This window comes from Giraffa tippelskirchi, chromosome 5 (genome assembly GCF_054371585.1).
Source record: "Giraffa tippelskirchi isolate mGirTip1 chromosome 5, T2T-mGirTip1v1.2.pri, whole genome shotgun sequence".
NCBI lineage: Eukaryota > Metazoa > Chordata > Mammalia > Artiodactyla > Giraffidae > Giraffa > Giraffa tippelskirchi.
In genome coordinates this window covers 121,271,087-121,287,525 of record NC_137279.1, presented here as the reverse complement: position 1 = coordinate 121,287,525, position 16,439 = coordinate 121,271,087, and the positions used below count along the sequence as shown (strand labels likewise).

The following is a 16,439-nucleotide window of genomic DNA, read 5'->3' as shown; positions in this document are numbered from 1 at the left end:
AATGTCCCACATTACTCAGCAAACAGCATCCATGTAGCAGAGACTTGAAATAAACAGGTGGACACAATGACCCACTCTGAATATCAGCCTCCTTCAGCAGTTACCTTAGTGCTTGCTCACCAGCCACAGTGGTAGGAACAAAGGTTATGGGTGGGTCCAGCAACGTGGGCTTAACCCCATCAAGGCTGGTCTGGCTGAGTGCATAACCTGCCAACAGTAGAGACTGATGCTGGGCCCTTTACACAGTGCTTTTCTCTGAGAAAGATCAGAAGATAGGTTGATGACAGCTTCATGACGGGTTGATCATAATGCAGGGGACAGCAGTTTGTGCTCCCTGGAAAGAAGTCATTCAGGATATAGATTTATCATCCGTGACCACAATGGTTCTGAAACTGGTGTTTGCCGGGGCTCTGAAGAGCTTCAGGACCACAGTTCTTTATGTCTCAGTGCAGAAAAGAATTCAGCAAGAAGTAAAATGATAGATAAGTGATTTATTAGAAAATGACTTTTGTGAGGTTTATAAAGCGGACAAGTGAGAAATGCCATGCCCTGAGAACTTACCTGGCTGCAGTTTTAAAATCAAAGAAAAAGTGGGGATGGGGAGAAGAGCTTTTGTCTCTCTTGGGCAGACATCATGCTTCCATCATCAGTTCCTCCTCCCGGTTGAGCAGGGGAGGTTTCTTGTTTCTACATGGTCAAGCTAGGTCTACAAATTAGTGTTTTTATGTGTGCAGAAAGCATGGTCTAGGGATCATTAACTACTGAGCTCACTGGGCTGGGATGTAGGTCTCCTGCCGCTATTGTTTTATTGTTTTAGGGCGTGTCCTATGCTTCTGTTGTGTGATTTTGTTGCTAAGCAAGCGTGCCTGGTTTTGTGGTTAAGCAAACCTGCTTTCTTGAGTAGTCATTAACTTAAAGGGGTCTCCCATGTTTTTTCTACTTACAGGCCCCTAGTGGGATTAACTATTTAATCACCTACTTTGTCCCTTTACTCTGACCCTATCAGTTCTGCCAATGTGACTATCCTTGTACTAAAGGAGGTTTGACACAATATTGTTTTTGACTAAGGAGTTCATTTTTAAGTCATCCTCAAAGTTACAAAAAGGCTGCTTTCTTGAAAAAAAGAAAAAGAGAAGATAACATATGAAAATATTAAAAGTAACTGTCTAGTGGGAATTGCTGATTCTTTCCATTTTTCAGTATTTTCCAGATTATTGTGTATCTGCAATAATCCATAAAATAGATTTTGAAGGCAATTGAAGATAGTTTTTAAATTGCACTCTTGAAAAAGTTCAGCTTTGTAACTAAGGAAGGATTTCCTGGAGGCAACTCTATTCTAATCATGATTTCAGTTCTGTTCTTTTCAGGCAAACTGTTGTCTCAGTCAATGACATTTCTATATTATCTCAGTGACTCTCAAATTTCAGTGTACGTAATAAGCCTCCAGGGAGGCTTATAAAGATGACAACTCCCAATACACCCCTCCATCCTAGAAATACTTACTGGGTAATTCTGAGTGGGATGCAGGAATATGTATATTTTAAAAAGGAGCTCAAGCGCATGACCCATATTGAGGTGGTCCACATAACATCCTTAAAGGAACACTGCTCCAGGAAGCTCCAGGGCTGAGGAACAGCAGGAAGAATTAAATAAGACTGGGGGGGGGGGGGGATAAACAGGTGCAAGTTGTCACTCTCTTTACAGTAAGATCAGATTCCAGAAACACAAGTAGAAAGACAACCCCAAATCCTTTTTGCCTTTGCTTAGCATTGATTCAAAATGTGACATGTCATTGCACTCACATTACCACTCTAGGTATGCAAAATAGTTCTCTATCTGCATGAGAAAGGCTGCACAGCATAACATACTGGTGTCCGATTGCTCTTTCACAGCTTTCTTCACAGCCAGTGGAGACATCTGAATTTGAGTATGAGCTTCATCATTTGTTAGTTTTTGATTTTAGGTGAATTAACTAAGTCCTTAGAGCCTTGGATTTTTCACAGGAATACTATTTTTGAGCTTTTACAGAGTATGACTTCTATTGAAATACTTAGTCATTCTAGACCTGGGTTCTTTTATAAAAATAAAGAGCACTAGAGTCTGATGGTCTTTCCAGTTTTAAAATTCTTTGTATATATTACTAGGATCCTATTTTTATTATAAACTAAGTGGAAACATTCAGATACTTGCAGAGAACAAAAAATTACAATATAGAGATAAAAGCTATTAAAATAATTCTGCTTTCTTGAGCAGAATTTTATTTCTAAATAATTAGTATATTCTTAAATAAAATAATGAAGAATAAGGCAGTGATTTCTTCAGGTGAAATGAGACTACATGGTGAAGCTATAAGGTCTCCTGAATTACAGGCAATCTTTGGACCTACCGCCTAAGTGCTGCCTTTTCAGACAAATCTGGTGAATGCCCTCAGTAGACTCTCTGTCATGAAAGAGTGTACAGTGGAGAGAACTTGGAGTTCCATCACACTGAGCTTGACGTTACCACCTCCAAAGTGGAGTGTGTGGAGAGTGGACGACACTGGATTCCTCAGGAGCCTTTGAGCTAAAATAGGGCATGGCATCTCATTTCATTCCTGATGTGTCTCAGGTTTCTCCCCACTCTCTGTCACCACCAGACAATACAAAGGGGAAGGATTTTCCAACCAAAGACCAGGAGCCCGGAATCCTGCCTTTCCCCATTTTCTCTCATTTTCTTGGCACCCATTTGTCCACTCCAATGCATTGTCTAGGTCCATGTAGACAACTGACTCCTGCTGCGTAGTGGGGATTCTGAGGCACGAGCACTCTTCAGTTGAGATTTTTCAAGTGCATTTCATAACATTCAGTTGGTTTACATAGTTATTAGATCACCTAGATATGCATACTTGCCAAACAACTAAATAGATCTTGGCATTCCACCTATCTCTTAGGTCTCTATGGGGACTTCACCACTGGGAGTATAATTACTCTGATGGCTCTTTCTCCCTTTTCCATAATCTGAGTCTTTCTGTTTCCTGGAGGACTTTCCATCACCTTGTGGGGGTAGCAGTTGGCATCACTGAATCAAGGAGAAACAAAGTAAACCAGGTTCAAGAAAGCCAATGAAAAGGCCAGAATGAAAGTATTAGTCTCTCAATCATGTCCAATTCTTTGTGACCCGTGAAAAGGCCAGAATGAAAGTGTTAGTCTCTCAATCATGTCCGACTCTTTGTGACCCCGTGGGCTGTAGCCCACCAGGTTTTTCTATCCATGAAATTCTCCAGGCGAGAATACTGGAGTGGGTAGCCATTCCTTCTCCAGGAGATCTTCCTGACTCAGGGATCAAACCTGGGTCTCCTGCATTGCAGGCGAATTCTTTACCATCTGAGCCACCAGTTTCAAGAAAACCAGTGAAAAGGTCAGAGTGAAGCACAGTTTATTTTTATTTTTTTTTTAATATTTTCTTAAAGAGTTTATTATAAACTAGTGTCACAGGCCACAAGGAAGTAAAAGGACTATGTACAGCCTTATGGGAAACTGGCAGGGAACTGAGGAGGGCCAAGATGAGCCTAGGGCCTTGGTGGGCGCATTCCCGGGGAAGGGGGCCCTATAAGGGAAACCAGACAATCCGGTGAGACTCCGCGAACAATGGCTTAACAAACAAACAGGTGTGGTAACATGGCCCTGGAGAATCGGGCCCACACCTCTGTGGAGCTACTTCCATAACTCTGTGGCCAATGTCAAAGAAGGCCTCGCACTCCTGGGGGAGGAGGCTGCATCCTGGGTGGCGGCATGCCCATAGGAGTTCCTCATCCAGGTGGGATCCCCATTGGGGGACCCATGGGAGGCCTCATACCAGGAGGTGGGCCCATCATGCCTGGAGGGTGCCCCTTGGCCCATAGGTGGTGGAGGACCTGCACTGCCAGGTGGGTACTGGGTTGGGGCCCCTGCAGTACTGGCTGTGGCAGCAGCTGCAGCTGGTGCAACAGTACCTCTTGCTGGTGGGGTCATCACCTGTTGGAATGGACCACCAACCCCACAGACTGGCCCAGCAAGTCCTACAGGAGCCTGAGGCATAGGAACCCCAGCTGGGATTCCTCTACCAGCTGCTCTGCCAATCCCTGGGCCCCCAGCAGCTCCAGTAAGTGGCACTCGGGCAATGCCAGTATCTTTTGGAGGTCGTCCTTCTACTGTCATTGAGACCAGGTTCTCCCCTCGAAGTAGCATGAGACCAAGGACTCACTTCTCTTCTCTGACTGTTTTGAGTTCTTTGGTTTTATCTTCCTGAACTCATCACAGTCACAGAGGATCAAATTCATATGCTTGTCAAAAGCTTTAAAGGTGCCAATGAAGATACGGCCATTGTGCAAGATACACCTCATCCTGTAGTCAATGTGTTGCAGCATCTTGCTGCTCTTGCCCATGGTCATGGTGGCGGTTCTAATGGCTTGGATTCCTGCTGGATTTGCCTTCGCGGAGGCCTAGAAGCCTGTGAGTAACTTGCTTCCCCTGAAGCACAATTTAGAAAAGTCCCCAGTGGGAAAAATTTCGTGAGAGTCTGGGGTCATGGAGAAGTTATAGGTCAAACCAGGGGAGCACTCAGGAAACCAGAAGCAGATATAGAGAACCACAAACAAGACTTTAAAAATGAGCTCAAGTTCCTGCAGAAAGGAAGCACCATATATATAGTGTTCTCTTTTGCTGTCTTGCTGAATTCTTGTCATATGAGGGATGCGAGTCACTTACTTTTCCAGACAGGCTGGTTCAATGCAGGGTTGAAAAACTCAACCTTGCCTCCTGTGAAAGAACTTGGTTGGATTTTGTATGTGATTTAGATCTATACTCTGGCTTTTGTTAATAGCTGCACTGACTTTCCTTTGTCAGTTTGGCTGGGTAGCTTCTCCTTTCCTGCCCTAGAGATGCTGCTCTTTCTGTCACTCCTGTATTATCCATAAACATCCTAGATAATCTGTTTTTCCCTGTCTCTTCTCTTGTTTGTTTGTTTTCTATCAGTGATACTCTTTGGATTCTTCCTCTTGAGTTTTTCTTATTTTCCTCCTTTGGAGTTGATCTGCTGTCACATTCACTTTTATACCCTGTGCTTTTTTCTAGCAGGTATTTTGGTTATTCTCATAGAGTTTCCCCACCTTTCTCTTGTGGGTATTTTTTTAGCTCATTGTAACTTCAGTCCCTGGTTCTCCTCATCTTACAAAAAGTAGAGATTATCTTGGAAGAATTTTCTTGGCTCAGATACATCTTTAGTCTTTTCAGTGTGGCTACCAACTTGATAGAAGCTTTATTGTCTTGCATTGAATCTATGCACATTAAACTGCATGTTCTACACAAGAATTTAAAATTTAAAAAAAGAATTTTTTTGTTTTCTCACTTCAGTGATTATTTAAAAATTAAGGTAAACATATTCATGACCATCTGGGTACCCATTTTATAACTAAATACTGTTATGAAATTTCAATAGCCACAGTTGCACATATAACTGCACAGAAACCAAAGAGCAGGAGTAGAGTTAGCAAAGTGGAAGATGAATGAGATGAATATTTTTCAGTGGTTGAAATACAGAGAACTGATGGGAGAAGTGAGTCACCATAGACAAACTAAAGCAAACTTATGCTGGAGCAATTAATAACATGTCTTGTTTAAACCAAATAACATCATTAATCACCTTAATGTTACTGATTCCCTTTTGGATTTGATTATAATTAATTTATAAATTTAAAAACTTTTTAGTTGTATAAGAGTTTTATGTATGAGGGACTTACAACTTTTAAATTTGAGGATATTTATGTAATATAATAAAAAGAAATTTATCTGGCTTTCACTTGTATCCAACATGGAGTAAATTTACCATTCTGCCTGAGATGACTTAAAAAGTGAAAAGAAATATATGGGGCAATAATTTTCAAGATATTAAACATCAAACAATGAAGGATAGTGTTCTTTGAGAGATAAAAAACAAACAGTGAGCCCTGTGATTGCCCCAGATGACTGCCAAGAGAAAGTTTTCAGGCCATGGCAGAGGGAGGGAAGACCCTGGTATAGCCTGGTGAACCCTCTGATTTGAGGATACCAACTGAGAGCTTGAAGTAGCCTGGATGGCTAGAGTTTTCAGGACAGAGGACTGGAGATGAGACAGAGTGAGCATCATGGAGCAGTCCAGAGACCTGCAGAGGGTTCCCTTCCGATATGCAGAGAGCTGCTGAAGAGTGCATGTTCATGAGGAAACTACCTGAGACTGGAAAGAATCACCCAAGAAAATGACACCTGGTGTTCACCTGGGGCTATGAAAAGTACCTGTCCACTGCCCATTCTCATCCCCCCCACCTCCTGCCAAATTAGAAATCCTCATAATTCATAGGACATTGTATAGAGAACTCAGAACAGCCGTGGCTCAGAAGTGAGGAATCATTAGCCTTAGAATAAATACTGATTTGGGCCCCCCAAAGAAAGGCAATGCCAAAGAATGCTCAAACTACTGCACAATTGCACTCATCTCACACGCTAGTAAAGTAATGCTCAAAATTCTCCAAGCCAGGCTTCAGCAATACATGAAGCATGAACTTGAACAGATGTTCAAGCTGGTTTTAGAAAAGGCAGAGGAACCAGAGATCAAATTGCCAACATCCACTGGATCATCGAAAAAGCAAGAGAGTTCCAGAAAAACATCTATTTCTGCTTTATTGACTAGGCCAAAGCCTTTGACTGTGTGGGTCACAATAAACTGTGGAAAATTCTGAAAGAGATGGGAATACCAGACCATCTGACCTGTGTCTTGAGAAACCTTTATGCAGGTCAAGAAGCAACAGTTAGAACTGGACGTGGAACAACAGACTGGTTCCAAATAGGAAGAGGAGTACGCTAAGGCTGTATATTGTCACCCTGCTTATTTAGCTTATATGCAGAGTACATCATGAGAAATGCTGGGCTGGAAGAAGCACAAGCTGGAATCAAGATTGCCGGGAGAAATATCAATAACCTCAGATATGCAGATGACACCACCCTTATGGCACAAAGCGAAGAAGAACTAAAGAGCCTCTTGATGAAAGTGAAAGAGGAGAGTGAAAAAGTTGGCTTAAAGCTCAACGTTCAGAAAACTAAGATCATGGCATCTGGTCCCATCACTTCATGGGAAATAGATGAGGAAACAGTGGAAACAGTGTCAGAGTTTATTGTTTTGGGCTCCAAAATCACTGCTGTTGGTGATTGCAGCCATGAAATTAAAAGACGCTTACTCCTTGGAAGGAAGGTTATGACCAACCTAGATAGCATATTTAAAAGCAGAGACACTACTTTGCCAACAAAGGTCCTTCTAGTCAAGGCTATGGTTTTTCCAGTGGTTATGTATGGATGTGAGAGTTGGACTATAAAGAAAGCTGAATGCCGAAGAATTGATGCTTTTGAACTGTGGTGTTGGAGAAGACTCTTGAGAGTCCCTTGGACTTCAAGGAGATCCAAGCAGTCCATCCTAAAGGAGATCAGTCCTGGGTGTTCATTGGAAGGACTGATATTGAAGCTGAAACTCCAATACTTTGGCCACCTCATGCGAAGAGTTGACTCATTGGAAAAGACCCTAATGCTGGGAAGGATTGGGGGCAGGAGGAGAAGGGGACGACAGAGGATGAGATGGTTGGATGGCATCACCGACTCGATGGACATGGGTTTGGGTAAACTCCGGGAGTTGGTGATGGACAGGGAGGCCTGGCGTGCTGCAATTCATGGGGTCGCAAAGAGTCAGACATGACTTAGCGACTGAACTGAACTGAGCAATACTGAGAGCTTCCCTGGTGGCTCAGACAGTAAAGAATCCACCTGCAATGCGGGAGACCTGGGTTCGATCCCTGGGTTGGGCAGATCCCCTAGAGGAGGGCATGGCAATCCACTCCAGTATTCTTGCCTGGAGAATTCCATGGACAGAGGAGCCTGGCAGATTGCAGTCCACGGGGTCGCAAAGAGTTGGACATGACTGAGCGACTAAGCACACATACACACAACAATCTTGAAAGACAGATATGAAAGGGCCAAACTGTCTCCTACTAACTTAACTATAGCCTAGAGCAATCTCCAGGCTAGTTACAAGAATATATAAATATCCAGCTCCTAACAAGGGAAAAAACAATATTTGGCATCCAAGCAGAAATCACCAGGTAATCAATGTTGCAAGAAAATATGAACTCTAAGTCTAGGAAAAATACATTAGTAGAAACTCACTCAGAACTGATAAATGAATTTATGCATAACAACATTAAAATATTATGACTATATTCCATATGTTCAAAAAGCTAGGGAAAAGATTGAATGCCAATTAGAGACATAGACAGTATCTTAAGCTTCCCTGGTGGCTCAGCTGGTAAAGAATCTGCCTGCAATGCGGGAGACCTGGGTTCGATCCCTGTGTTGGGAAGATCCCCTGGAGAAGAGAACGGCTACCCACTCCAGTATTCTGGCCTGGAGAATTCCATGGACTCTATAGTCCGTGGGGTCACAAAGAGTCCGACATGACTGAGCGGCTTTCACTTTCACTTTCAAGATATCTTAAAAGACAGTGGAACTTTGAGAGATGAAAACAAAGATACCTGACATGTCACAGAGACATACGTCCAGTGTAATTCCCTTATGAAAACTTCAAAACCATGAAAAACTATTCATTTACTTTATTTGGGTACAATAAATCCCAAGATAATGGGAGAATTCAGTATTCAGAAAAGTAATTACTCTGGGGCAGAGGGAGGGAAAGGCAAACAGGCAACAAAAAGCACAAAGCAGGTTTTCAAAGTGCTCTTGATAGTCTATGACTCAAGCTGGTGGTAGGCATGTTGTTCTAAAAAGCACACACGTATCATCTGTGCCATTTTGTATGTATAATTATAGTGTACATATTTGTAATATATGTATTTCATAATATATTTAATAACAACAACAACGACAGTAAAATTTACTCTGGTGGCCATGTGGACGAAGGGAGATCAATAGAGTCAGGGAGAAAATTAAAGCCACTTTTGCAGCAGTGATAAAATGGGAAAGGACAGCAAAGCTCACAAGTCGTTTGAAATAGAATTTAGGACTGTGAATTGAATGCAGTAGTTTAAAGGGAAAAAATGAGGTTTTTTCAGTTTCCTGAAATTGAAAACGCTTCTTAAATTTTTATGAATTAATAGAAAATTTCTGGAAGGCTAGCTGTAAATGGACAATATTGTTGCTTTCATTGGGCAACTAAAAAGCTCTAGGCCCAGGAGGGAGGGTGTCTTTTTTGAATTCTGAACCATGTTTGTATATTATCTACTCAAAAAATGGAAAGCAAAATTAAAGAGCAGAGATTTTTGTTTAGCTCAGAACTGACCATTCTGATTTAATGAGGGAAAATGTTGGGAGAAGCAATATAATTATGGAAGTGACTTCCCCTTTGTTTAGTTTTCTGCCACTGAATTAGGCTAAATAGCAAGTCTTTTGTATTTATCATAGGCTAGGATAGGAGTCAGAGTTGACTGTCTTCTGGTCAGGGCTGACTCTTCATGAGGTAAAGTGTGGGTCCCAGGGTTGCCCCTTCAGTAGGGCAATGGGTGGGGAAGTCACTATGATTGATGTATTTAGCAACAGCACAAAGAAATTATATGACCCAGCAATCCCACTGCTGGGCATACACACCGAGGAAACCAGAATTGAAAGAGACGCGTGTACCCCAATGTTCATCACAGCACTGTTTACAATAGCTAGGACATGGAAGCAACCTAGATGTCCATCAGCAGATGAATGGATAAGGAAGCTGTGGTACATATACACAATGGAATATTACTCAGCCATTAAAAAGAATACATTTGAATCGGTTCCATTGAGATGGATGAAACTGGAGCCCATTATACAGAGTAAAGTAAGCCAGAAAGAAAAACACCAATACAGTATATTAATACATATATATGGAATTTGAAGGATGGTAACGATAACCCTATATGCGAGACAGAATAAGAGACACAGATGCATAGAACAGTCTTATGGACTCTGAGGGAGAAGGTGAGGGTGGGACGTTCTGAGAGAATAGCATTGAAACATGTATATTAGCATATGTGAAACAGAACACCATTCCATGTTCGATGCATGAGACAAACGCTCAGGGCTGGGGCAATGGGATGACCCAGAGGGATGGGATGGGGAAGGAGGTGGGAGGGGGGTTCAGGATGGGGAACACATGTAAACCCATGGCTGATTCATGTCAATGTATGGCAAAAACCACTACAATATTGTAAAGTAATTAGCCCCCAACTAAAATAAATAAATTTATTAAAAAAATAATAATAAAAATTAAAATTAAAATTAAAAAAAAAGAAATTATAAAGTGTTTCCAGGTGGATCCTTGTGACTGCAGCAGCACCATTTAAAAATGAGGAGGTGAGGTTGATCCTCTCTTACCTACCCTTTCTATATTTTTTTCCTGATGGACTCTCCTGTATATAATCTGCACACATATTCGCTAGTCTTCATTAAGGTGCTAAGTTACTGATAATGCCTTAAGGTATTAACCCTCCAAGAGGGTTCTGCATTTTTGAATTTTTATCAGAAATCCTAAAAAAAAAAAAAACCTCAACACTAAAAAACAGATGTATGCTGTCTAACATTCATGCTTTTCATTTATATTTAACTAAGTACTAAGGCTAACCTTGTCTCTCATTTTACAATGTCATTTGCATAATATAAAATTTTGATCATTGCTTAATTTTTATTCATGTTTTGCCTCATTTCACAAAATGTTTTTGGAGACTTATAATAATAAACACATACCATAAAGTGGTGAGCTATGAATAAATTAAAAATCAGGCTCAGAGAAATAAAAACTTGAAAGTTGTCCCCAGGTATAAAAGCAGAACACAAATGAACCACTAGAACTGAGTTTCTTTCAAGTATGGTCTAGGATTCCTGGCGAAAGTGATAAAGGAGACATGATACATTACTAGCTATTCCCTCTCCCCCTCCCCTTCTCATCCCCTCCCCAAAACCCACTATTTCCTTAAAGGAAGTATATAGCTTTTCATATATATGACCCTAGAAGAAATTTCTCACCTGGATTATAAGCTTTTATTATCACATCCAAATCTGCATACCTTTGAAAATAAAGGGCACAGAACCAAAGAAAAAATAAATTTTAGCTGAATTAAAATGGAGCACTGGGCAAGCAAAGGACAGTAGATATAGCTGACACAACTTGAGAGAACTGTCTTTGTTTACTAGTTTATATCTCAGTAACAAATAACCAGGGATTTAAGATTCCTCATTGTGTGCTTCAAAAATACCATGCAATCACCTGATACAGTTGCATCACTTTGGGGGTTCATATGAAAATAGTTGAAGTGATTTCACTTGAAAATCCTGTTTGCTGAACTTTGTGATACATGTGATTATTCTATAGTGTATTTAAGTTGTTCTTTACAGACTTAAACACCTTTATTTAATGGGCCACTGGGAAAATAATAAAGTTTCTAAGGAAGAGTTTTTTTCAGCATGTTTATTATTGACCTGAAGAGAGAATATATGGATTAAAACTGTACTGGACATGAAGCTGGCAGGGGGAGCTGGAACCATGGATGACAGAATCTGGGTCTTATTTCATTTTGAGACCCTAAGTGACACTTGATGAAAAAAGCCTCTTCATGAAAGTGAAAGAAGAGACTGAAAAAGTTGGCTTAAAACTTAACATTCATAAAACTAAGATCATGGCATCTAGTCCCATCACTTCATGGCAAATAGATGGGGAAACAAGAGAAACAGTGACAGACTTTATTTTCTTGGGCTCCAAAGTCACTGCAGATGGTGACTGCAGCCATGAAATTAAAAGACCCTTGCTCCTTGAAAGAAAAATTTTGACCAACCTAGACAGCATATTAAAACGCAGAGACATGTCTTTACCAACAAAGGTCCATACAGTCAAAGCTATGGTTTTTCCAGTAGTCATGTATGGATGTGAGAGTTGGACCATAAAGAAAGCTGAGTGCTGAAGAATTGATGCTTTTGAACTGTGGTGTTGGAGAAGACTCTTGAGAGTTCCTTGGACTGCAAGGAGATCAAAGCAGCCAATCCTAAAGGAAATCAGTCCTGAATATTCATTGGAACGACTGATGCTGAAGCTGAAGCTCCAATACTTTGGCCACCCGATGCAAAGAACTGACTCATTTGAAAAGATCCTGATGCTGGGAAAGATTGAAAGCAGGAGGAGAAAGCGATGACAGAGGATGAGATGGTTGGATGACTTCACTGACTCGATGGATATGAGTTTGAGCAAGCTCTGGGAGTTAGTGAAGGACAGGGAAGCCTGGCGTGGTGTAGTCCATGGGGTCGCAAAGAGTTGGACACAACTGACCGACTGAACTGAGCTGAACTGAAGTGACCCTGTCACAAGCTGTCTGAAACATGTTCACATCCAACCAAATACATTTCCACCCGTCGGTGGGATTTCTCAGATAATTCTTCTGCTCTGTTCCTTGCTCTGCTCTGTAACTACACTGGCTCAACCCTCTCATCTCAGGACTTGCTGCAGGTCTTTTGCTCACTGACCTATTTGGACCCTCTTCTCCAGCTCGACCCTTGGTGCTATTTTCTGGAGATGGGCTGGTGTTCAGTTTGACTCCATGCCCTGAAGCTCTGTGGCAAGGGTGTTCCTGCCCTCTCCTGCTCCTGCTTACCTTGCTTGGCTCAGCTTATCATGTTTCCTCATGGTATGTGAGTGTTTCAGGGTGTGCTCAGTGTTTATCTCCTTTGTGTTTTGACTGGAGTCAAGGGTGAGGAAACCTGAGTGCTCCTCTGAGTTGTTTAACAAAACAAAAAAGCGCAAGGGTATATTCATAATTCATTCATCATTCATTCATTATCCATTGTGTGCTGGGTACTGAGACCACTGAGGCAAAAATAATAGACACAGTGTGTCTTCACAGAATTGAATTAACAGCAAAGGAGGAAGTCATTTTAAGGCAGCCTTTTATGTATGTGATTTACTTATCATTCAGTTACCTAGTAGACATAGTTGATAGGACATTTCAGTTCAGTTGAGTCGCTCAGTTGTGTCCAACTCTTTGTGACCCCATGAATCGCAGCATGCCAGGCCTCCCTGTCCATCACCAACTCCCGGAGTTTACCCAAACTCATGTCCATCGAGTTGGTGATGCCATCCAGCCATCTCATCCTCTGTCGTCCCCTTCTCCTCCTGCCCCCAATCCTTCCCAGCATTAGGGTCTTTTCCAATGAGTCAACTCTTCGCATGAGGTGGCCAAAGTATTGGAGTTTCAGCTTCAACATCAGTCCTTCCAATGAACACCCAGGACTGATCTCCTTTAGGATGGACTGCTTGGATCTCCTTGAAGTCCAAGGGACTCTCAAGAGTCTTCTCCAACACCACAGTTCAAAAGCATCAATTCTTCGGCATTCAGCTTTCTTTATAGTCCAACTCTCACATCCATACATGACAATGGAAAAACCATAGCCTTGACTAGAAGGACCTTTTTTGGCAAAGTAATGTCTCAGCTTTTTAATATGCTATCTAGGTTGGTCATAACTTTCCTTCCAAGGAGTAAGCCTCTTTTAATTTCATGGCTGCAATCACCATCTGCAGTGATTTTGGAGCCCCCCAAAATAAAGTCTGACACTACTTCCACTGTTTCCCCATCTATTTCCCATAGAGTGATGGGACCAGATGCCATGATCTTAGTTTTCTGAACGTTGAGCTTTAAGCCAACTTTTTCACTCTCTTCTTTCACTTTCATCAAGAGGCTCTTTAGTTCTTCCTTACTTTCTGCCATAAGGGTGGTGTCATCTGCATATCTGAGGTTATTGATATTTCTCCCGGCAATCTTGATTCCAGCTTGTGCTTCTTCCAGCCCAGCGTTTCTCATGATGTACTCTGAATATAAGTAAAATAAGCAGGGTGACAGTATACAGCCTTGGCATACTCCTTTTCCTATTTGGAACCAGTCTGTTGTTCCATGTCCAGTTCTAACTGTTGCTTCCTGACCTGCATACAGGTTTCTCAAGACAGGTCAGGTGGTCTGGTATTCCTATCTCTTTCAGCATTTTCCACAGTTTATTGTGATCCACACAGTCAAAGGCTTGGGCATAGCCAATAAAGCAGAAATAGATGTTTTTCTGAAACTCTCTTGCTTTTTCGATGATCCAGTGGATGTTGGCAATTTGATCTCTGGTTCCTCTGCCTTTTCTAAAACCAGCTTGAACATCTGGAAGTTCACGGTTCACGTATTGCTGAAGCCTGGCTTTGAGAATTTTAAGCATTACTTTACTAGCGTGTGAGATGAGTGCAATTGTGTGGTAGTTTAAGCATTCTTTGGCATTGCCTTCCTTTGGGATTGGAATGAAAACGGACCTTTTCCAGTCCTGTGGCCACTGTTGAGTTTTCCAAATTTGCTGGCATATTGAGTGCAGCACTTTCACAGCGTCATCTTTCAGGATTTGAAATAGCTCAACTGGAATTGCATCACCTCCACTAGCTTTGTTCGTAGTGATGCTTCCTAAGGCCCACTTGACTTCACATTCCAGGATGTGTGGCTCTAGGTGAGTGATCACACCATCGTGATTATCTAGGTCATGAAAATCTTTTTTGTACAGTTCTTCTATGTATTCTTGCCACCTCTTCTTAATATCTTCTGCTTCTGGTAGGTCCATACCATTTCTGTCCTTTATTGAGCCCATCTTTGCATGAAATATTCCCTTGGTATCTCTAATTTTCTTGAAGAGCTCTCTAGTCTTTCCCATTCTATTGTTTTCCTCTATTTCTTTGCATTGATCGCTGAGGAAGGCTTTCTTATCTCTCCTTGCTATTCTTTGCAACTCTGCATTCAAATGGGCATATCTTTCCTTTCTCCTTTGCTTTTTGCTTCTCTTCTTTTGACAGCTATTTGTAAGGCCTCCTCAGACAGCCATTTTGCTTTTTTCCATTTCTTTTTCTTGGGAATGGTCTTGCTCCTTGTCTCCTGTACAATGTCACAAACCTCCGTCCATAGTTCATCAGGCACTCTGTTTATCAGATCTAGTCCCTTAAATCTATTTGTCACTTCCACTGTATAATCATAAGGGATTTGATTTAGGTCATACCTGAATGGTCTAGTCATTTTCCCTACTTTCTTCAATTTCAGTCTGAATTTGGCAATAAGGAGTTCATGATCTGAGCCACAGTCAGCTCCTGGTCTTGTTTTTGCTGACTGTATAGAGCTTCTCCATCTTTGGCTGCAAAGAATATAATCAGTCTGATTTCGGTATTGACCATCTGGTGATGTCCATGTGTAGATGGGACATTTAGGCAAGAGTAATAAGACACAGATGGAGCGTCAATGTCCTGAATAGCAGCTATTAATTGTTCTAGCACAGTAGTTGTCAAACTGAGGCGATTTTGCTTCCCTCTCCTGCCCCAGAGACATACAGCAATGTCTAGAGACATTATTATTCGATATTACCACTGAGACAGTGCTCCATAGTGGTTAGATGTCAAGGATGCTGCCAAACATCCTACAGTGCTTAGGACAGTCCCCCATAACAAAGAATTATTGAGTCTAAAATGCCAACAGTCTGAACTTGAGAATCCTTGGCTAGTGTATGTGTCAATCGTATGTTTCTGAGAAAGCAACTATCAAGAAAGCTTCCTTTGCTGCTACTGCTGCTGCTAAGTTGCGTCAGTTGTGTCTGACTCTGCCTTTAGCCTGATGTTTATTACTGTTAGTTGCAGCTGACATTCAGTGAGGGCTTACTATATGCCATGTATTTATTGTAAACAGTTTAAATGGATTATCTCATTTAATCATCAAAAACTCTATGCTGGGTAGAGACAGTACCAGGGCAAGTGAGAGCCGGAAGGGCACTTGGCAACTCTCTGCTTCTCAGAGGAAAGATAATTAAAAATGGACAAAGGAGATCCTAAAAAGCTGAGAGGCAAAATGTCATCATATGCATTCTTTGTGCAAAGTTGCCAGGAGGAGCACAAGAAGAAGCATCCGCATGCTTCAGTCAACTTCTCAGAGTTTTCTAAGAAGTGCTCAGAGAGATGCAAGACCATGTCTGCTACAGAGAAAGGAAAATTTGAAGACATGGCAAAGGCAGACAAGGCCCATTATGAAAGAGAAATGAAAACTTATATCCCTCCTAAAGGGGAAACAAAAAAGAAATTCAAGGATCCCAGTGCACCCAAGAGGCCTCCTTCAGCCTTTTTCTTGTTTTGTTCTGAGTATTGTCCAAAAATCAAACGCGACCATCCTGGCCTGTCCATTGGTGATGTTGCAAAGAAACTGGGAGAGATGTGGAATAACACTGCTGCAGATGACAAGCAGCCCTATGAGAAGAAGGCTGCTAAGCTGAAGGAAAAGTACGAAAAGGATATTGCTGCATACCGAGCTAAAGGGAAGCCTAATGCAGCAAAAGGGAAAAAATGCTGAAAAAAGAAGGAAGAGAAGAAAGATGAGGAAGATG

General features: G+C 41.6%; 1 protein-coding gene and 1 pseudogene across 1 annotated transcript; one reads left to right on the top strand and one right to left on the bottom strand.

Annotated features, from left to right (window-relative positions):
• Positions 1-3,547: 3,547 nt before the first annotated feature.
• LOC145504972 (small nuclear ribonucleoprotein-associated protein B'-like) lies at positions 3,548-4,429 on the bottom strand (annotated as a pseudogene).
• Positions 4,430-14,895: 10,466 nt separating this feature from the next.
• LOC145507187 (high mobility group protein B1) lies at positions 14,896-16,405 on the top strand. Its single transcript, XM_081493201.1, has one exon. It carries the CDS (start codon positions 15,875-15,877, stop codon positions 16,403-16,405), a length of 531 nt encoding a protein of 176 aa, XP_081349327.1. The 5' UTR covers positions 14,896-15,874.
• The last annotated feature ends 34 nt before the right edge of the window (positions 16,406-16,439 follow it).